General features: G+C 40.9%; 1 protein-coding gene across 3 annotated transcripts in view; it reads right to left on the bottom strand.

The window, feature by feature from the left end:
* KCNK10 (potassium two pore domain channel subfamily K member 10) overlaps positions 1 to 22965 on the bottom strand; it is an 86716-nt gene that overhangs the window by 62436 nt on the left and 1315 nt on the right. The window contains exons 1-2 of one of the 3 annotated variants that reach the window (XM_062638811.1): positions 4582 to 4746; positions 3632 to 3689 (exon numbers count right to left, since the gene is read on the bottom strand). The exons of the other annotated variants lie outside the window; for them this stretch is intronic. Of the exons in view, the coding sequence (XP_062494795.1) occupies positions 3632 to 3683 (52 nt within the window). The 5' untranslated portion in view covers positions 3684 to 3689; positions 4582 to 4746. Of the gene's footprint in view, positions 1 to 3631; positions 3690 to 4581; positions 4747 to 22965 lie in introns of those variants that run through there. 3 annotated transcript variants of the gene reach the window in all.

Here is a 22965-nt window from a genome sequence, read left to right as displayed (position 1 = left end):
CCCGCTGTGTTTTAGGTATTGTATGAAGACGTATGTACAGAGATTATAAACCAATTCAAGCAGAGACAACAAGTGGGTGTAACAAACAGCAGGAGGAATGCAGTAAAGAGGAGAGATGAGAACAATTACAAGAATTAATGTCTGCACATGTTGCTATAAACCCAATCTTATATTCCAAAATGTATAAATGGGAAGTTATATGAGGTATGAAACTAAAGATCTGGTCTTTCACTAATTTCTGTTATTATTGCTTTACCTGAATTGCACCAAATGAGAGAAGCAAAAACCAGTGATAGGCAGATCAAATGTTTTATGATTGTGTATATCCAGGCTGATTCCATCAGTAACACAAATGGCAGGCTTTGGGGTTTTGGTTGGGTTTCTTTTATTTGTTTGCTGTTTTGTTTTGTTTTTAATGTAAGGCCAGGTAGTGTAAAAACTTGTACCCGTACTCAACATGTCCAGCTCTCCCTACAACATTCTTGAGGTGCCTGCTTAGGTTTTATACTCATTTTTTACCCCATTCACTCACTGGGTATGACTAGTAAGTTTTTTAATCAATACACACGAGATTTTTCCCATAATTCACATTCAAATGTCAGGGACAAGTCCCAGTGACTTTGGGGATGGAGTTTGATCTTTGTTAATGGGATTACATAGTTTGATTGCCTGGAGTAGCAGGGAGCTTCACTGAAGTAATCTGGACCCTATTTACTTCCAGATTTGTGAAATACTTGGTATGTCTAGACAACACACTCAGCATTTACAGGGAACACACAGATATATACCTTATACCCAAGACAAATGAAGACACTACACAGCAGGATAAAAGCACAGCTCAGTCTCCATGCCCTATTCTTTCAATTTTAATGACTGAGAAAACAGCTTCCCATTAGCTGTCTGTCAGGCACCGTCCCTCATGTCAATTCTATTCTTTTAAACCTCTTCTTTCCACAAAGTCCTTCTACGGTATACTGATCTTTGCTATTGTGAACTGAGAATACCAGTTTTATGCCAGATGAAAGCTACTAGCAGGCTCTAATCTATTTATCTATGTAAACATTTATAGTTCAGTCAGCATTATGGACTTTGAGCATTAATTCATTTCAATAACTATCATTCTGACCTGGGTTCAAATCAGCATCTGTCCCATGCCAAACCAGCAAGCCATATCCCCACAACAAGGGCCCTGGCATTTAGAAATGTGTATAGTTTCTAGAAAATATTGCCTGGAATAACCAGATCTAAAGAGTCTTTGAGACACCATAGATCTCACTTACATCACTGGACTGTTAACTTGCTTGCCAGGAACATCAATTGATGTATTTCAAGTACTGTTAGCATAAGTTAGCACAATTCCTACTAGACGAAACTGTGGAAATTGCACGTTCTCTGTCTGATGAATGGAACAGGGCATGATCATACAATATACATTGAAATGAAACTGGTATTTGAGCATGAACATTAACTGGACATGAGCTTTTAATACTTAGGATGCTGTATTCTTGTACCACCAGCTTTCTACATGTTGATCTTTGTATCTGAGAAAAGCTCCTTCAGTCCTTAACTCCAAGGATATCACATCCAATGAAAAACATTACATCATTCTTCACATGTACATCCAGAGCACAGACTACATAAGTTGACTGTAAATCAAATTCATTTTAGGGCTCTAAGTGATTTTATGTAGATTTTTGCTAACATTTACATCTACAGAAATCTATTTTCCTTTCAAAAGGAATGAACTATCATCTTGTCTTCTGCCCACATCACTAATTCTTCAGTGGGACTATGTGAGTACATCATTGCACTGCTCCTCTATTGGTCAAAGGATTGGGTCTTAGACAACTTTTCCTTACCAGTTTCCTTTTTTCCATTCCACCAAATTTTACCTATTTCCTGAGTCCCTCGTAGAATTAGAAACTAACATTTTTTGCTTCCTTCCTTCCCATTAGCACCCTTGTTGCCTGCCTAATGCTGCCAACATACAAAGAAGAAATAAGTGATAGAATTCTGCAGTCCTTAGCAGGGATTCAGCTTGGCAGAGAGAAAACCTACTGGGTTTAAGGTCTTTTAACTATCACAGTACCCTACCGTTTTGGAGACATTAGGAAATTGTGACTGACCACCTGTTGGATCCATATGCTTTGAAGTTGATTGCCAAGCAAAGGAGCTGCATACAGAGTGCCATCAGTACAGCCTCCTGTGCGTTTTCTCAGGGGAAAGGAGGAAAGGGGTTTTTGCATTAAAAGACATTTTGCAACACATAAAATGAATTAAAATGAAGCTACAGCAAATACACATTCAGAAAAGCACCTGTGAACAGCAAGTTTTTGCCATGCAGAATTTTGACCTTATGGTAAGGAATATACTGTTATTGAAATAATCAGATCTCTGTTAGCACTAACATCTATGTGTTCATTGTGAAGCTGTGGAGGAGACTGATGTGGCGATTTCAGCCTTCACCTAATTAAAGACGTAGTAAGGTTTAACCTAAAGCTTAATTGTGTATAATTTTCAAACAGATCTGCTGAGCAGAAAGATGTCTGTTCTGTTGTATTCCTTCTACACCAGGAAAAACTGTTTCTAACATTTCATTTGGTAGACGTGAGGGCATAGAGGATGACAGACAAATTGACCACTAAAACCAAACCTGCGGAATAAAGATGAATAATGAAAGCCTGTGCTATCACTTCATACTTCCTGCAAGTACTGCTGTACAGTGCTTAGCTGCCAGCAGTTCTGCTGCAAATCTGAGCATATGGCTTCGAGTTGCTCTGCTCCTGTACTGATGCACAGAAAGATGACACACTAGTATACAAATTACCAGTAGGGTTTTTTTCAGCCACTTTTCTGTAGGTTGCATATGAACCTCCTCCCCATGCCAGGAAAGGAGAGCATTTCATTATGGTTTATTTTAAAACACCATTCAGATCATTTTACTGAAAACCGCTGCACTGGTGTAAATCTCCTTTCACCACCACATAAACACACTCCCCAAGACAGACTCAAAACCTAACTATAGAGTTAATCAAACTATCCACTTGGGCTGATCAGTTGTTAACAGGACAGAATAAGGACTCTAAAGGTCCCTTTGGGCTCCATTTAATGTGTCTTTTTATACTGTGCACACTATGGATTATATTGAAGCAGCATTTTGCTCCAGTTGCTTGCCAACAAACATTTGCCATGAAGGAGCCCTGAGGAAGCAGTCACATCTGTGTCCACTCCTGTACCACCCATTTAGCAGAGACAATGATCACTAGAAACAACAAAGGAGACACAGATAAAACAAACAATGCTGTGAGTCAGAGATCACAGCCATCCCAGGCAAGTTTGTCATGAAAATACTCAAGAAAAAGGGAGGGGAGAGAGATATCAAATATAGAACTATAAAACTTACACCTAGAAAAGGTTTTACCCACGCACCCACCCAACTCCACATTTGAGGAGCATTTTCTAATGCGCCGCTAGGATTGAGCAAAAAATACTGAGCAGTGCACATGGGAAACAGACAATCATCCAACGTCTCCTCCCATTTGGAGTCAAATACTCTCCTACAAGTCACTAGACACAAGGAATAATATAATTGCTATTATTACAGTAATGATAGTAGTAGAGAATCACCAACCTTGAGGATCCCAGTTCACCTGTTTTCTTGGAGTCTCGATTGGAAATTTCATCGCTTCCTTTTTGCACAGGGAGAAAAATGAATTAAATAAATCCCCAACCTTCCTGTCTGAATGCTGCAGTCAAACAAATTAATTTCAAATTATAGGGAGCCTGCGCTGTTTGACTGAGGGGAACTGGTGGTTGCCAAGGAAAGAAATACACAAATAAATCAAGGAAGGTGGGGAGGGGCGGGAACGGGAGTGGAGTGGTGAGGTTTGTACCGGAGAGGTGAGGAGGGGTGCAGGCACCCCGGCAGAGACAGGGGTGAAGAATGGAGTGAGGACCGGAGAGGTTCTTGGGGGGGGGGGGGGGGGAGCGGGAACGGAGGGGGCTGAGCTGGGCAGCGGGTCCCGGGTGCCGCTGGCTCCTGGGGAGGCTCCCACAGCCGGCTAGCCCGGCCCACCGGCAGATGTGTGTGAGGGTGGCGGGTATCCGCTGCAGCCCGGCCCCTCCGCGCCCACCCGAGGGGCGCCCGTGCTGGCGAGCCCACAGGCTTGCAAGGATCGGGGAATCAGCGTCTCCTTTCAGCCCCAGGGACACCTCCCACACGCGCACATTCTCTCCAACCTCAGACGCCCCCCAAAAAGGTGCCCACCTCAGTTCAGTCCCCGGCACTAGAGGGGTAACAAAAGTCAGCCCGGGGGGGCGAGCCGCAGGGGCATGGCTGGGCGAGGCTGGGAGGACCCCGCTGGCTGCCGCAGCAGTCCGGCTCGCCGAGGAGAGACGGAGCACGAAGAGAAGGAGAAGGTGGAGGAGGAAGAGAAGGAGGGAGCCACCCTATAGCTTTGGAGGGAATTCACGGAGCCCCTCTCTGCTCTTTAAAAAGGGGGTGGGGAGAGGCTGCGAGTCTTTTGGAAGAGGCGGTAGCAGGATGCCTTAGGGAGGGGGCAGGCTCCGGCTGGTACCTACTGGGTATCCTTCCCTGGAGGAGGATGCAGGTTTGTTTGGCGGAGTTTGCAGCCGGAGACACGCTCGGCTAAGCTACGAGGCTCAGTAGCTACGGCGGCAGCACATGGCAGGAGTACAGCAGCATCAGGAGGCTCTGCAGCGCAGGGGGAGGGGAAGGGCAGGGAATCATCCGAGCCCCCGCAGGCTCTGGGGGACCAGAACCGGGCAACCCGAAGGCCGGGGGACCCCTGCTCCCCTTTCTGGCCCCGCTGCCCTCCGCGCTGCTAGCAGGGACAAACACCTCGTGTCAAGGCAAGGGCTGGCGAGACAGAGCTGGAAGATGTGGCTAGGCTGCGGGGAGGGGGCAGGGAGGAAGGCTGGAGAACTCTCTCTCGAAGCCCCCCTTAGCTCTCAGGGGGATTCGGGGAAATGGAGGACGCTTGGTTTTGCCTTGTGCAATTACCAGCCGCTGCTTTCCAAGGCTGCGTTCTTCCTCCTCTCCCTCCTACCAGGCTTTCCCTCAGACCCAAAACAGGCTGGTAACACCAGCAAGATCTCCATTTCTAGTTCTAATACAAGCCCCAGCTCCCCCTCCTTTACCCAGGAAAACAAAACCCCAGCCCCTCTGGGGGCCTGAAGAAGGACGGTGTGAGGTTAACCCTATCCTGTCTCCTCTCTTCCACAGTAGAAACCCACTCCTTGTGTGAAGGGGACTGTTCAGTGAGAATGGTTTAGGGATGAGATCCACAAATTCATGTGGGTCATGTGTCAGAGACCTCAGAATCAGTACTGAGGTCCATAGCCAGGACCTACATTTTCAGTAAACGTGGTTGTGATTTAAACCTGGTGCCTGACACAGTTTGTCCCCTGCATTTTGCTCTGTACTTCTTTTTGATCAACTGTTCTGTCTTGCTTTCCTATCTGTTGCTCAGATGTTAGGTAACCTTGTAAGACAAGGGAAGAAATTTGCCCTGGTGAGGAAAATAAACAACAACAACAACAAAAAAAAAGCAGTCGGAAATGTGTGAGTATCTTGAGGAAAATCTTGTGGTGGAAACTGGCATATTCTCTTCATATCCACATTCCTAAGCTAAATACACACATCTATGTTTGTCCCCAGTCTTTGTTGAACCCTAAACAGGAAAGAGAATTCAGTATTTGTGAATCCAGCTCTTCATTGGTGGTGGTGTGCAAGGTCCTGTAAAGCAGTATGTAGTTTGATAAAACTAGATGGAAATAATGCAGCAAGTTTTCTTAGGGGGAGGTTCTGGGTGTCTCTCCCTAATCCAAGCTCCCCTGTGGCACTTGTTTTGTGCTGTAGAGGAGGAGGCGGGAGAGGCTGCTCTGAGGGAGGACATGGTAAGAATGATAATGAGCCTGCTCAGTAAGACTTGAATTTGAGATAATTGCAATGATGACATCAGGAGCATAAGGTATTCCCTTTGCAAGCAAACCATGATGCATTCTAAACAGGCTTTGGAATTCCTGTTGATATTACTTCTGCAAACTGAATGGAAGCAAAAGTGACAGTTGGCATTTCTAATTGTGCTGTGTGATCGCTTGAATCATGCTTGGGAAATCTTTTAATGATTCCAATAACCAAAGTGTCTTCAAAGAAGGCTTCTGAACCCACAAGAAGATCACTTATCAGGTATGTATCAATAAAGAACTATTTATGTATTTATACGTGCATACATATATAACTTATATAAGCATGTATATAACTTCCTCAGCATTCGAAACAGTTTCCAGTTTACTGGCATCTTCCTTGTACTTTACTGGGAAACACTAACATATAGACATATATTACTCAACTGTAACACTCTAACCCAAGCACTACTTTGTGACATAACTAACAGCAGTTAACTGATGAGATGGGTATTGTGCCACAGGCATCTGACAACTGAGAACTCTCATAAGATCACTGAACTCAAACAGGCCATTGTTTGAGTTCCACCATTAGATCACTGCAAACATACACAGGAAGTCTATAGCCTAGAGGTGAAATCTTCAGGTAGTTCATTACTGGAAACACATCCTGGTTGTCACTGTCTAAAGAAGAGGAATTTTCATGTGGCCGTATAAATCCTGTATTAGTAAACTGACCTTATAGAGACATCTCATATTTGTTTGACTTACAGTAGCAGTAAGTAGATAATAATGACACAATGCTATATCCCTGTACCCTCTTAATGTTCCCATATTCCTCAAAAGTGTCTGTCAGCTCTACAGAAAAGTTTGCTCTAGCTGTATGGTTTGAAAACCTTGTGGCAAATCAGTTGTGATCTGTTAGGTACATAAATGCATGACATCATGTAATTGATTTGCAATTTTTTTGCCATGTTAAAGATCATGGAAATCTTGCTCAATTATTTCAATGCCTCAGACCTGCAGTTTTATCTAGTGGGCCAGTTTAATCTCAAAGTAAGTCATTTAAAATCAATGGGGTTACTCCAGAGATGGATTTGGCACAATGAGTGCATCTTTCACTGAAGCACAGCTGTTGCATAGAAACGTAACTATTATCTTATGCAAATAAAAGGCCTTTTACCCCTCAGTGGTGGTGAATTCTTGTGATAGGGAGAGCTGGTGCCTTGAAGCTACAGTGTTTCAAGCTGTTACTCTGCCAACTTTTACAAGCAAAGTAGATTCAGTAATGTTCAATATTTAAATGAAAGACCACCAAGAAAAAAAAAAGACAATAACTATAGCATGATCAATCTAAAATAGTACCTGCATGAGAATTTTCAGGACTCAACTTTATATCAATAGTTTATCAAACTGGTCTGACTAAATTTTTCATTTAGGGCTCATTGTTCAGACTTACTGTCCTTATAGTTGGTTTTATTGGAGAATCGGTGCCTTACAGCACTTGGCCTGTAACAGTCACAACACAATAGATAAAAGGCTTTCTATTATAAGTGAGCTTACTGAAAAAAGAAATAAAATGCTAAGTGCACTTTTACTGTTCATTAGTAATATGGCATGAGTGATTTAGAAGTTGTTCTGGTGGAACTCAAACGAATCCATAGCAGAACAGACAAATAAATAGTTCTTATAGCTACTTAAATCCAGTGAGCAGGAATGGAAAAATGCATTGATAGTAGACAGAAATCACCTTAAACTTGTATGTTCAATTTCTTGGATGCACTGAAGGGATGAGAAGTCTAGACAGTCTTTGCGTCATCACATTGCAGCATGCTCATTTGTGTACGTAACTATTCATGGTTAACTATATGGTTGTTTGAAATCTGGTATTTCTACATGTGAAGATCATTCTTTATTCAGTTTATTGCCACAGGAGTGCTGTTATTTACACTCAGACCAAGGGAACCAGAGAATAACCCAAGTGAAGTGCATCCTGTTCTTTATATTCTATTGACCCATCTTCTAGTAGTATGAACTTGGACAGGATCCAGTGCAGAATCCTTTTATAACTTCTTTATTCTCTAGGAAGCTTTCTGTCTAGGAAGACTTGAAAAGCCTTCTCTCTAGGATAACCTTAAGACTTTTTTTTCAGATGGTTCTCAAAAGCTTTAGAAATGAATCTAGGAATCAGGAAGTTAATTAAGCATCAGGACTACTACGTACTGTGCAAGGAAAAGCAACTTACTGGTTTTATTGCCTTCTACTGCATGCAGTTTCTTACCACTTTTTAAGTCATAGCATGCAGTGCTGTGTCTTCATTCATTCAGGGATTAATCCAAAGAACAGAATTTATTGGCAGAAACGGTTTCAGTGACATCAGTGAATATACCTGAGAAAATTACACCTCAGTAATAACCTTTGCCAGGATGGTGTCTTCTCAAATCTGACCTGTTTGAGTTACCACAGCCTGTCTGCAGGTTCCTTTAGATAGGGACACTAAACACAATACGCTATGGATCCTGCCTCTCATATCTTAACACATCGTTCATATCCTCAGACCCACTTTGAGCATCCACCCTCTAAATGCCGGAACAGAAGAGGGGGTACCTAGTTCACATCTTGTAATCATCTTCATCATCATTTTTTTCTGGTAACTATTCCTCATTATCCACACTTCAGCTTTCAGACACCTGTTATATCAATCCCTTTGTACAGCCAGGAGCACTACAGTGTCTGGAAAAGTGCATGCACATTATTAGTCTAATAGTATGTAGCTGGTTTTTTTTTTTCCAATAAAAGATCTGCCATGTAAAAAAGTATTACCTCAACCTGCACAGTATTTAGTCTCTTTCTGAATGCGCTTACATCTGTTTCACATTAGTTTAATTTGACTTCAGTACAATTACTCCTGAATCACAGTCATGGGAGAATTACAATCTGGCTCTCAGTTTTTCCATTAGGTCCCTGAAGAATCCTCATAAGATCAAAGGCTGATATCTGACAAAAATAGCAAGCCTGATTAATAAAAAAACCACCAAATCCATTTTATAGCAATACTATTCTCTTCCCTCATGTCATTTTTTAAGATTTCTTACTAGATAGATACATGATGCTTTACCTTAGCAGGCTGATAACTTTCCTCTATATTAAACAGGAAATTTGGGGGTTAGCTTTCGGAGATACCTGTGTTTCTTTGCCATTCACACCTGCGGCTGCCATCAAACGGAGAGTACACGCAGACGTCAGCCCAGTCCGTCGGCGGCGTTCAGCACCCTGGACAGCTCGGCTGCCCGCTCCCGGGGTCCGGGCGGAAACACCCGGTGCCAGAGAACACGGGTATGGACCTCCCCGGTGCATGAGCCTCATGCCCCATGGGAGAGTTTGGTCTGCCAGGGCAATGCAGTGTCAATGCAGTGATAATGCAGACTATAAAAGAACATAGCAGCAGGCACAGGGGAAGAGTAGCACACAAAACATCTGGAGAGAGAAAATGAGGGGCAGTGGATGAAGGGCAGTCAATATTAGGAACGTACTAACAGAAGTATGGGCAACTGTGCTAGTAAGGAGGTGAAAGGAGAACAGGAAACCCCCAAAGCCTGTGATGCAAATGAAGGAGCAGAGAATAGATGGTCTCGACATGAGAAGGGTAAGAATAAGTGGGTGGGACACAGACACTTCAGCTTGAACACACAATCATAAAATGGTTTGGGTTGGAAGGGACCTTAAAGCTCAACTAGTTGCAATCGCCCTGCCATGGGCAGGGACACCTTCCACTACACCAGGTTGCTCAAAGCCCCATCCAACCTGGCTTTGAACACTGCCAGGGATGGGGCATCCACAACTTCTCTGGGCAACCTGTTCCAGTGCCTCACCACCCTCACACTAAAGGAGAGATGAGTAAAAGTGTTTAATGAATGACAGAAATACATTAAATCACAACTGCACATATGGAGATTGTTCAAGGAGTAGTACAAAGTTGCAATACTGGAATAGATAATGGAAATTAGAGCCAAATAGCACAGTTTTAGGTATACGCTTGTTGCTCTAACACTTTTTGTTTAATGCCTCCAGATATAAGAAATTCACTTACTAAGCTTTGTACTTAGAACACACAGCAATCTTGGGCAAGGCTTCAGATTATTTTCTGTATTGCTGCATAGCCCAGGTATTTCCTTCTTAATCTGCAGGACCAGTAGAACTAATTCAGCATCATGGAAGAATGCTGTACTCTGACCTGATTTCCTGCAGACATGACAGGAGCCTTATCAGCCCATAGGGCAGGGACAGGGGCCATACATGCCAAAGACAATTCGGAAGCGTTGTCTTGCCATCCATTTTACTGAAAACTTTACTAATTTCTTAAAATCAAGTATGCTGCTAACTGCAGCTGTTCCTTTCAGTGATTTCCAGTGCAGTGTATCGTCTCAGCAGGCTATTAAATGTGGGGATTAATGCAGCTATAGAATACTTAAAGTAGGCAGGAACAGTCTGCATAGACACCATTCACTGTGACCCATCCTCCTGTAGCTTTCAGTTGTGCCTATTTCTTTTCTACTCTGAACAGCAGTGGAAAAAGAAGCTATACTAAGCGTTTAAAGGGCTGACTACAACTCTTGTATTAATCATCATCACTTTTACAGTACTTAGAGAGCTTTACTACTTTCTAAATTGGGTAACATATTTCTCACATGGCTTGTATAGTAAGAAGCTGTTCCCAAAATGTGCAAGCAATGATATTCAGCATGGAGCTGTGGAATATGGAATGAGATAAGGCTCACTATGCAGTTTCACCTCCAGCGCTCTCCCTCACCTTCCCTTTACTTTGTAGCCTAGGACATGGATCTTTTCAGCCACACAGACGTAAAACTTTTGCAACCAGTAGTTTAGCCACTACCTGAAAGGCTTACACTCAGAATTGGTGGGTCTCTGTATATGCACACCACTGGCACTTTAGTGCTGGGTCTCTCAGGGGAAAATTACTTTCAGATAGGACAATATTTCAAGCAAAATGAAATCAATAAATTATTATTCTGTGGAAGGAAGAATGGGGCTATGTTCTGAGTGTAAATTAGAAATCATTTAATATTAATTACAAGAACAGTGTGCCAGGCACTATAATAACAATCAGGAAAATGGCTCATGTCTTAATATACTAGAAAGGAAAAAGCAATTCCTGCATTTCTGAAGATGCGCAGCCTAGCAGCAGGCACATCCCAATTTGAGTTTCTACACAAACTGTACACGCACATGCATAAAAAAATCATGAAAAAGAAATACAAATACAACCCCCTAAGTGGAATTTAGTGGGTTTGCTAAGAAAGAAAGCAATGAAAAGACTAGGTTCATCCTAGTATATAACATCACCTTCTACAGCAACTACTATTTTCCATCTCATTACATGTTTCATAGTATTTTGTGGGAGAAGATGTAGGGGAATTACAACAGTTTAGCTGCAACATGGCAAGAGACTGCAGTGTTATTCACACATGGCATACTCTCAGCAAAGTGAGAAGCTCACTGTGAATCAGCCCATAGGCAGTGGCTTCTCATAGTGGATCTGCTACAGCCTACAGACCCACAGGTGACGTGCATTTCATTCTGCTACCCATGAAAAGAAATATATCACCATATATAATTATGGTATAATTCAGGACTATATGTACTCTGGGAATATAAAGGCAATAAAGAAGTTATGTGAGTTGGGAATTGTATGTTACTTATGCTGAAGAACAGAAAAATTTAATGTGCATTAACCTCCCAAGCTAACAGTCACAGGTTGTCTACAGGCAGCCTCCTTCATAAATTGCATTTTGAATGCACATATCCTTTAAGCCTTTTATGAAGTAATTCAGGGATGCATCCCTACAGCTCTAAAACAGCTGCAGTTACTTCTGTATGTAATACATAGAAAGGCCTTGAGATCTTCTGTTCAACAATCGTAGAATCATAGAATCACAGAATAGTTAGGGTTGGAAAGGACCTTAAGATCATCAAGTTCCAGCCCCACTGCCATGGGCAGGGACACCTCCTACTAAACCATATCACCCAAGGCCTCGTCCAACGTGGTCTTGAACACCACCAGGGATGGAGCATTCACAACCTCCCTGGGCAACTCATTCCAGTGCCTCACCACCCTCACAGTGAATTTCCCCTTGTCCTGTCACTACAATCCCTAATGAAGAGCTCCTCCCCAGCATCCCTATAGGCCCCCTTCAGATATTCGAAGGCTGCTATGAGGTCTCCACAAAGCCTTCGCTTCTCCAGGCTGAACAGCCCCAACTTCCTCAGCCTGTCTTCATACAGGAGGTGCTCCAGTCCCCTGATCATCCTCGTGGCCCTCCTCTGGACTTGTTCCAACAGTTCCATGTCCTTTTGATGTTGAGGACACCAGAACGGCACACAATACTCCAGGTGAGGTCTCACAAAAGCAGAGTAGAGGGGCAGGATCACCTCCTTTGACCTGCTGGTCACGCTCCTTTTGATGCAGCCCAGGATACGGTTGGCTTTCTGGGCTGCAAGCGCACACTGAAGCTGGCTCATGTTCATTTTCTCATCAACCAACACCCCCAAGTCCTTCTCTGCAGGGCTGCTCTGAGTCTTTTCTCTGCCCAACCTGTAGCTGTGCCTGCGATTGCTCCAACCCAGGTGTAGGACCTTTCACTTGGCATGGTTAAACTTCATGAGGTTGGCATCAACCCACATCACAAGTGTGTCGAGGTCCCTCTGAATGGCATTCCTCCTCTCCAGGGTATCAACCAAACCACACAGCTTGGTGTCATTGGCAAACTTGCTGAGGGCACACTCAATACCACTGACCATGTCAGCGACAAAGATGTTGAACAAGACTGGTCCCAACACCGATCCCTGAGGGACACCACTCGTCACTGGTCTCCAGCTGGACATTGAGCCACTGACCACAACTCTTTGCGTGCAGCCATCCAGCCAGTTCTTTATCCAACAAGTGGTCCATCCATCAAATTGGTGTCTCTCCAGTTTAGAGAAAAGGATGTCGTGTGGGACAGTGTTGAAGGCTTTACAGAAGTCCAGGTAGATGACATCAACTGCTCTACCCCTGTCCATCAGTTCTGTAGCCCCATCATAGAAGGCCACCAAATTGGTCAGGCAGGATTTCCCCTTAGTGAAGCCATGCTGGCTGTCACCAAGCACCTTGTTGATTTTCATGTGCCTTAGCATGCCTTCCAGGAGAATCTGCTCCAGGATTTTGCCAATAAACCACTATATATTTTTTATATCTTTACATTGTATTTGTCTATAAAGATCCCATTTGGTAGTTCTAATATCCTTTCTTACAATACAAAATAATGCGATTATTTTATGTAATCTCCAATTTCCAGAGATCTGACACAGTTGTTGAACTGTCAGATCAAAATTGCTTGTATTACACAATCCAAGTACAATTCAGATAAGGACTGTTGGTTTGGGTTTTGTTTTTTTTTTTTTGGGGGGGGGGGTTGATGGGCGAGTTTTTTTCCTTGTTTTATTGTCACAAAGAAATAGTTTTTCAAGGCCATCTATTAAGGGAAAGACTCTCACTCTCATTTAGAACACTTATTTGAAATACTAGAGTATTGGGGATTGGTGACTGTTTTATTACAGTAGCTGTCAACCGAAGCTTTCAAAAGTGACAAGTGATTTCCATCCCCAGCTGAAGACACCTCAAAAAAAACCCATCAGCTTTCAGTCAGTGCTGAGTGTTCAGTCTAAGAAAAATATGCCGCTTTAAAACACCTCCAGTTGACCATTCAAGAATTCAGGAATCCAAACCAATTAGTCCTGATCCATAGTTGTAAATGCCTATAGCACCAGATCTCAAAGGTATTTAGGCAAGTGATTCTGATTGAGTCAATGGCAGTTAGGCATCCAAATATCTTGTGGATCTCATTTTAAGCGCACATCACCAAATCGATCAGTACTATAACCATGCTAATGGAATTAAAGAAGAAAATAATTTAGCGCAGCACTACACTGGCAAGCATTTTCAGTAAAGGAAGTGATGCAATGAATGAAGGCTCTGTCACTATCATAATTAGCTATTTTCATAGACAGTGGTAGGAATGGACTCCATTTTAGAGTTCAGAAGTAGTACCAAAATGTACATTTATGGTGCAAGTTTTCTTGCCAGGTTGAAACTCAGAGCAGCAATGGTTTAAAAATGTTGACAGACATTTGACTCTACTAACATTAGAGGATGCTAAATATATAAATGGGCATAGAGGCTTGCTGTTCCAGGTCCTTGCTAGATCAATAAACTGCGTTTGCCAATCCCTGTACTTGATATTTCAAGGAGAAACATAATATAGCTAATTCTATTTTCTTTAGCATCTTCCAGCTGATTATCTGAAAACACTCTACTAGCAAAAGTGAATCATGGAAACCTTTTAGAATAAATATTATTATGGCCATTTACAGATGAGGTAATTGGTATATAGAATGGTCTAGTATCTCATCTAATTTCATGAAAATCCTGAATACAGTGAGAAATGAAGAGATTTTACAAAGCCCAAGCATTTAATCAGAAAAACAGGGTAATTTCATGACATAAGAACCTAGACTGGTATATTAAAAATGTTGTTATTAAAGAAATAATATAAGAATCAAGACATATAGATCCACTACTAACATTTTTTCTTGGTAAAAATATACCTCTTATTCCATCAGTTTATTCCATACAAAATCTTTGCATAAAACCACCCTCCCTCTCAATTACAACAAACTTTTATAAACTATACATGCTGGCTATCTGGGTTATAAATCAGCACTTCATATTACTTTCTGGCAATACAGTATCATCCTATATAAATACAGATATATATATATATATAGGATATATATATGAGATACAGTAAATATCTCTTTCTTGATTTTCTAACAGTCCAAAAAGAATAAATCACAAAGGCTTTTAAATTTTTCATTTTGTGAAATCACAGAAATCTAAACCTTTTGATTTGTCCTTGTATGACACCTTCCTTTTTCTCCCATAATTCTCTTTGTCTTTTTGATCTTCATTCCACTGTCTTGAGAAGCAGTGGCCAAAACTGAATGAAATACAGATATGCCCATTAAAGATCTAATGCAACATTAGTTATAAAGGATTTTTTTTTTTTGCATTACCTTCCATGCTTTTCAAAATCATAATGCACTTCGTTTCTCAAAACCAGATGAAGACATACACTCAAGGCAAACTACAGAAAAGCTGTGATCCTACTGTTTCCCCACTTCTTGTAGAAAATTCACTGAAGCACTTAAATCAACACCCACTTAAGCTGTGACAAACTCTAAAACAAATGAGGTGGTATTTGACCCTTCAACAGTTTTTTTTCTGCTTCAGAGGTGTGGCGTTGTCAAGGCAGATAGGACTTGGTTTGGTTCTGCTTCGTTCTGATTTGGGATGGATTTTTAAACAAGTGGGTTTTTTCTTTGTTTATTCAATGAACATTATTCTTCTTACATGTAAAGAAAAAGCAGCAGAATTGACATGGTTGAACTACCCCCATGCCCATTTGTACTTTGTAAATCAAAGATTTTTTTCCTACAGTCTTGAATTTACTATCTGCATATATATCATAATATATATCTATATTTTATCTGCATATCTAAAAACATCAGTCTTATAGCAAGCCTTGCATTCTCCTCTGTTTGGGTTTGATCATGAGTGTTCTGTTTTATATATGTCATCTTCTTGCCCAGATGTTTTATTCACCTAAAATTTGTTAATGCTCTTAAGACTGAGAATGACTGAGGCAATTTATAACTCACATTAAGCTTTAATCAATCAAGTAACTTTTGTCTTAAATTGTTATATCCTCAATCCCTAGACTTAGAGATAAGATTAACAAACACCATTAAGAGTCAAATAACTACACCTCCAGTAAAGTGAATAGAAATTCCTTCCCTGTAACTTCTGCTGAGGTGGAAAGAACCTACTAATATTTTCTAACTTGTGGTATTAATGTATAGTTTACTGGACACTTAACTGAAGAGCATCTTACCTTATGGTTGTTAGGTGTATTAGCCCTTCACAGATGAAAGTGAGGAACTGGTCTTTATCTATCAGACAGAGCAAGCTTATGAAGTTTCACAGCACAATGAATTTTCTCCAGTAATCTTTCCATAGCACTGAGAAAACTCAAAAAAAAGAAAAGACTATTGTATGGGGGAGAGGAACATGACTAACCATAACCGAGCTACCAAGCCCAAGGTGATATAAAATAACTGGAATATTGTGAATGTAGTATCTGTATTCAAGAAACAAGGAAAATTGATCAGGTAGTAACAGGCATGCTAGTTTGATCTCTACACTCTTCAAGGATATATTTTAAAGAAAACAAGGGCATGTGAAAGTAATTAGTATATGCAATGAACCTTAAGGTTTTATTAATCTAATAGAACCTGACTAGTTCGTGAGATGTGCTTAGCTAAAAGGGATACAAAACAGGGTTTTTTGATATATAAACTACAAGGATTGGGAGAGGCTACTGGTGAAGATCTGGAAGACCAATCGTGGAAGACTTTCTATACTTTTATAGTACATTTGTAAAATAGCTAATTGTGCTTATTTATAATGTATAGGATGTGGGAATGAATAAAATTGGAAGGTATTACTAATACTGAGAAGAAAACATTATAATTTGGAAAGTATTTAGTAATACTGCAAATCTGTGTGGTCCTGATTAGAACACAGTATTAGTAGCACCAACCTCAAAGTCATGCATTAGAGGACAAACTGTTACTATGAACAGCAGATGTTAAGAGGAAAGAAACATGGAATTACTAACTTCATATGGAAAGTCTTGGAAAATAAAATCCGTATGAATCAGGTAAATGTTCTAGCATAGACCTTGCTAGAATATATGAAGGAAAACGAACTGGTCGAATGGGAAACCTAACTTCTGAAAAGTGAATAGAAGAGCATGAGACTAACAATGGTACAACACTAATAAACTGACAATGAATTCAAAGGTTTTTAGCCATCTAAGGAGTTGAATTTTTGAGAAAGCTTTTAGAGAATGTGGCAAGAATAACAGCACACAACTTTTCAGAGATTCAACAGCTTGTGGAAGAGATCTATGTGATGATATCTGTCATTAAAGAAACCATTATAACATGACTTCTCCCTATCCTAGTGTTACCTTCCTTCTACATTGTATAACTGATTTACTCAGAGCAAATTCAACCCCTTCTAATCTTGTGTAGAATTGCTATACACTATTACAGATATTCAAGTTTAATATTAAAAATCACTGGCCTTGTGAAATTAGATTAGGGATAAATATTACTCTGTGTTTAGATCTCATCCATACTATGTGATCTCCAATTTTTACATTCATTATTCAAAGGATAGATGTAATTTCTGTTTCTACTGATGATAAGCACAGTGCAAAAAGACTAATCCCAAAAATGAAGACAACTGCACTAACACCAAGTGTCTCCATTTTTTCTACCAACTACTAATCACATTAAGGTGATTTAGATGGCAACCTACTCAGACACCTGAATTGGTATATGCAAGGTCACAAAAGTCACTGACAAGGCTATAAACAGACTCTGAGCATCCTGACACTTGGGCTTCTGAAACATCCATCAAACTGAAGTCCCTTTCTTTTCTCATGCGTAGAATAAGTAAATGGGAAGGGGAAAATAGGTGGGGGAGGAGAAGGAAGAATTAAAAAAAAAAAAAAAAAAAGGGTTTATACCAGATTTTAAAGGAGTAGCATTCAGGTTCTGTTTAAATCTGAACACTGATATTCCTGAAGTCTTATGATGTCAGTAACAACACACAAATATAGTAAATAGCAAACGTTTTCCTTGGAATATAACTTTTAGATGAAGTGGAGCCTTAAACAATGTAACAGAAAGTACTTCTGGCACTTCTTCTCAAGATTTTTATTTTTAGTATTAATAAAATGATTCCACATAAAAATTACTCTTAGAAGTTTTCATTGTCACAGCTAAACTTCACACACTTGTGTTGGATTCCTGACATTTTCTTGCCCATTGAATTCTTTCACAAATAGTTAGAGAAGTGCTTAACCTGAATGAAATTGCTATTACTTATAATCACAGCATGCGCAAGATTTTCTGTTTCCTGCATCTTTATTACACAGGCAGTGTCATTACAGTATCTTTTCAAAGCCAAATAACCCCCCAGAATTCTTCCAGTTGAGAATTTCAGCCTATTTCTAGTAAAACTGTATTTCACATCCATGCAGATATTGAATATGTATCAAAGTGCTGTGGAAAATCATAGGATATCTGTAACTGACTTTTGTAGGCAATTCTGAAGCTGCCCTTGAAAATTCCTCTTCCTGACCTTGGCAAAGCTGGAGTAACAGGAATTGCTTCACTGGATTTAACGGAATTGTATCATTTATATACGTCTAATCAAAGTCCTAATTTTCTGATAACGACTGAAATATTGAACATATGTTTTCATTCTGTTTCTCATTAATTACCATGAGTAAGCATTTCCTTGTGGCACAGAGGTAAATCTATTAGAAAATAAAGCATTTCTTATGTTCTAGACAACCGAGTTATGACATTTACATTGGTTTTTTCCTTTAAAATTCCAATAACTACATTAGTTATTGCAGTCTGCATTCTTTAACACCTAACAGTTCGAGTAAAAAAGTGAGAAAAGAACAGCCCTCAGCAGTCAGCCCTAATAAAGGACAATTTTTCATGCACAAGCCTCCTGTCCACAAACTTTCATGGGAACAGTAGATAGACAGAAAATGACACAGTGTAAGAATAAATATAAGCAGATCTTGAGTCACCACATCTACTAGGTTTTACATTACAGCCAAGAACAACATCTTATACAACTTACAGAGGTTTCTTCCTTGCCATTTTTAAAAACATTCTTGTATCACAGGGATAGATGCATTATAAGACTCTGCATAGATCTGAAGAGAAAGAATAGTTGTATAGCAGCTTCCTGAAGGGGGTTTGGTAGTAGTTATTCATACTGCAGGGGAGAGTTTCTCTTTTAAGCTGATAAATAGTATGGCAGTTTAACACTGTGTTCATATAAACCTCACATCATTAGATAGTCCTATATCTAATTCCTCTCATCTTCCTTATCACATTCCCTCTTACTTTAAGTTAGCTCCCTTACAGTATTCTAAATTACAAAGTATTAAAAGCTGCCGGTTTTAAGACATGGACCATCTCCTCTGAATTGTTTCTGCACCATCTTTCTCACTGAAGCTTTAGAAAAATCTTTGACTACTGCTGCCATACAGACAATAACAAAACAACTAAATGCGTTGCCATGAAGAAAGGGAAAGAGTCTCCAGCCCTGCCAAAATCCATAACGTTCTATCATTTAGTAAGTTGCAATGATATTTCAAGACTGTACATGATTTTAAATAACTTGAAGAACCATATGACCAACCAGCATGCAGCAAATGTGAGACAGAGAAGAACCTACTGTTCCTCTGGAAAAGTATGTTTTGTTTTGTTGGTGTTTTTTAAGGAAACAAACAAACAAACAAAAATTCAGTAGGTATTAAGTCTGTTCTTTTTTCCCCTCACACCAATTGCATGACAGCCACTCCAATTTTTTGACACAAGAATTTCCTAAGTAGAAAAAACCTGCTCAGACACCTGTTCAAGTGCATTTTGAAAGCACTGCCTCCTCCGATCTTTCAGAGAAATGTTTTTCTTTCCAGACAGTCATAGAGGAATGGATTGCAAAGTTAATGGTCTAAATGAAGCAGCTAGGGATTGCTGCGAGTCAGTGTCAGCCTGCTGTGAGTGGCAGCAAGGTGCTTGTAACACTGACACTCCAAGCCACAGGCAGGTAACAAATCCATATTGAGAAAGGGCACTGATGCCAAATAAAAACCTCAAGAACTCAGAAGATTTATTTAAATCATAAAGTATACAGTGGGATGAATTTAGGGTTTTTCTAGAATCATCTGGGAATACGGTGCACAGATCTGGTTTGGGGATGTTTTCTGCCTGCATTCATAGGCTTACTTTCACACACAGCTTACTTGCATACACAGCATGCAAGAAAATCAATGGCTTGAAATAAGCAGATTCTCCAGAAAAAAGTGCAGATTTTAATTTTCCAATGTACATACAAACTATTTCTTCCAAGAAAGCCAAATCCCAAAAAAAGCAGAGTTTTGACATGAAAAGGTCTCTGTCCCAGTTGAGCAGGTAATAGTTCCTGCCAGACATTGCAGTCTTTTTCAGAAGAAACTCACCCTGTCACTGGGCTAAACATACAAAAGAAAGTTGGCTATAAATAAATAAATACATAAACAAACTTTTTTATCTAAATACTTTGTTTACTTTATTTCCTCCACAAAAACAAACACCAAGCTTGGCTTATAAATGCTGTTTTGAAGTAAACAAGAAGGCGGTAGTTCTGTGTGCCTGTGTCAGGGTAGGGACAGATGCCCATCTACACTTGCAAATGTGTCACAATATATTGGAAGGAGGGACATTTCACTGAGTAAGTGGGGAAACTTGAAGTCCACATAACTCGGCAACTGGGCACGGGTCAAGGGCACTCATCCTACCTGATCTGCCAGGCAAAATAGTGAGTACTCCTCTGAGAGCAAAGACTGCAGCTGCGGCTGGGTGCTTCATCATCTTCCTGAGCTGTAGCAGTGGTAGGAGGCCAGTGCCTCCACCCAGACGGAGCTGCTGAAGGAAGAGGCTTCAGTGAAGACTTCGGGCTGCAGGAGGTGCCTAGGCCTTTTTTCTGGGGCAGGACAGGCGGCAGAGCTGCCTGGAAAAGCTGTGCCCAGGTGGAGGACCTGCAGGAGGCGGCCCAGCTGCAGGAGGCGGTGAGGAAGCTGTGTAAGGTCAGGAAGGCTGAGAAGGAGTGAGGTAGCTGGTTACAAGCACAGTCTGCAGCAGACCCACAGCCCAACAGCCAGAATCTCCCCCACCAGCACACACAGAAGGGAAGGGCAGCCAATAATGCAGAATAGAAGCCTGCAACGGGAATGACCTGCAGGAGGAGGAGAAGCCTCCTCCACCTCCTGAAGCCTGTGGTGCCCTTGCAGAACTGCTCCATGGATCTGCAGACTAAGAGGAAAGACCCATTGCATCAGGAGATGCTGGAGCCTAGTAGAGCAGCCTGACCTGCTCCCTGCAACAACCAGTACACTAAGAAAAAGCAACGAGTGATAGTAGTAGGCAACTCTCTTCTGAGAGGTACAGAGGCACCCACTTACTGACCTGATGTGCTCTCTAGAGAGGCGTGCTGCTTACTGGGGGCTCATAACAGGGATGTCACCAAGACTACCAGGCCTCGGACACTCCACAGACTTATTATCCACTGCTGTTGGAGGACTGGAGCACCTCTCCTATGAAAACAGTCTGAGAGCTGGGCTTGTTCAGCTTGGAGGAAAGACTCTAGGGATACCCTATAGTACCTAAAGGGAGCTACAAGAAAGCTGATGGGGAACTATTTGCAAGGGCATGTAGTGATAGGACAAGGGGGAATGGTTTTAAACTGTAAGAGGGCAGATTTAGATTAGATACAAGTTTTGCACTGCGAGTGTGGTGAGACACTGAACAGGTTGTCCAGAGACACTGTGGCTGCCCCATCCCTGTAAGTGTTCAAGGCCAGCTGGATGGGGCTTTGAGCAACCTGTTTTAGCGGAAGGTGTCCCTGCCCATGGCACAGGGGTGGAACTAGATAAGCTTCCTTCCAACCCTATGTTTCTAACACATTCCTGCTGCTTTCATTCTCTCCCAGCGTAAGTACGTTTTAAAACCTTGTTCTGTGTAATGCATTACAAGCAAAAATGGAAAATGCCCTACTGAAAAAGACAGCCAACAAGATTCAGTGCTGTGTTTCCCCTTTTCAAATTGGGAAAAGGCAAATCTTACATGTTTTGTCATTTATTGCTTCTCCAAAAATGGTAGGTTCTCTGAAGCAATCTGTTAGTTATTTCTGTACATTTTTGGATGGATCAAAGTGCAATACTGACTCAATTTTTGTTAAGGCTTATTTTTATTTAGTACATATTACAGGACTTAATGTGTTAGCATATTGCTGTACATATGGGTTACTTTTTAGTTACACTTTCAATATGTATACTCTCACAGACCAAAGGGAGCCTAAGGCCAAAGAACCGTAAGTCAGGCCAATTAGAAATAAAGTTTTGTTCTGTGCTGCCACTGGAGGTAAAAAAAATGCAGAGCCAGGACATCTCCAGGATTCTGTGGCTGTTGATTGAGAGGGAACTAGTGGAAATCACAACATTCCCTCAGCGTTGCCTAGAAACCAGGGGAATAGCTGTGATACGTTTCTAAAAATGGTCACTTACATTTGGGTGTTTTAATCATCTACATGGTGGGAAAAAAAGTATAGGAACAATAGGGAGGAGAGTATGAGAAATCCACCACTTGGGTCTGACAGAACAGCCTACTTACTGCATGTTGGGTACAGCACACTGAGAATTTGGGAACCTGAAATTCAGAATTTAGGCAACAAAACAGAAGAAGTATCTAAAAAGTATAAAAATCTTACTATGAGCAGCTCATTAAAAAATAAAAAAAAAAAGAAAAAAGAAAACAGTAGTGATGATGTCTGTAGCATGGTCTCTGCAGTCAATAGAGATTTAAGGATACCACTAGAGATGAGAATCTCATGCAGTTATATTCTCTCTAGTATCTTCAGGTATCTGAAATGGAAACTTTTTTTAAGACTGCCTCTACCTCTAGATTCTACAGTTTTAATTGTCCAGATTATACCAAAGCCTAAACCAGAGACCCTGAAACACATGAACTTTTGTGACCAGTTTCCTAAAGCCTTTCCCTAAATCGCTAATTTCACATGCAATCAAAAATCTAATTCAGAGGGGAAAAAAAAAACAAAACAAACAAAAAAAACCCACAAACAACAACAAAAATACAAACAAAAAAACCCAACCCAAACCTGTTGAATTTAGGGCTTTCTGGATTTGTTGGTTTTGTGTGGAGGAGTGAGGAGGACAGATATTCTCTGTGACATTTCCCTCACATCAAGAGAAATAAAATGACAAAATG

Source organism: Pezoporus occidentalis, unplaced genomic scaffold (genome assembly GCF_034315485.1).
Source record: "Pezoporus occidentalis ecotype Australia unplaced genomic scaffold, CSIRO_AGI_Poc_V1 ctg115, whole genome shotgun sequence".
NCBI classification, from domain to species: domain Eukaryota; kingdom Metazoa; phylum Chordata; class Aves; order Psittaciformes; family Psittacidae; genus Pezoporus; species Pezoporus occidentalis.
Note: the sequence above shows the minus strand (reverse complement) of the source record. Positions and strands in the feature narration are given on the sequence as shown.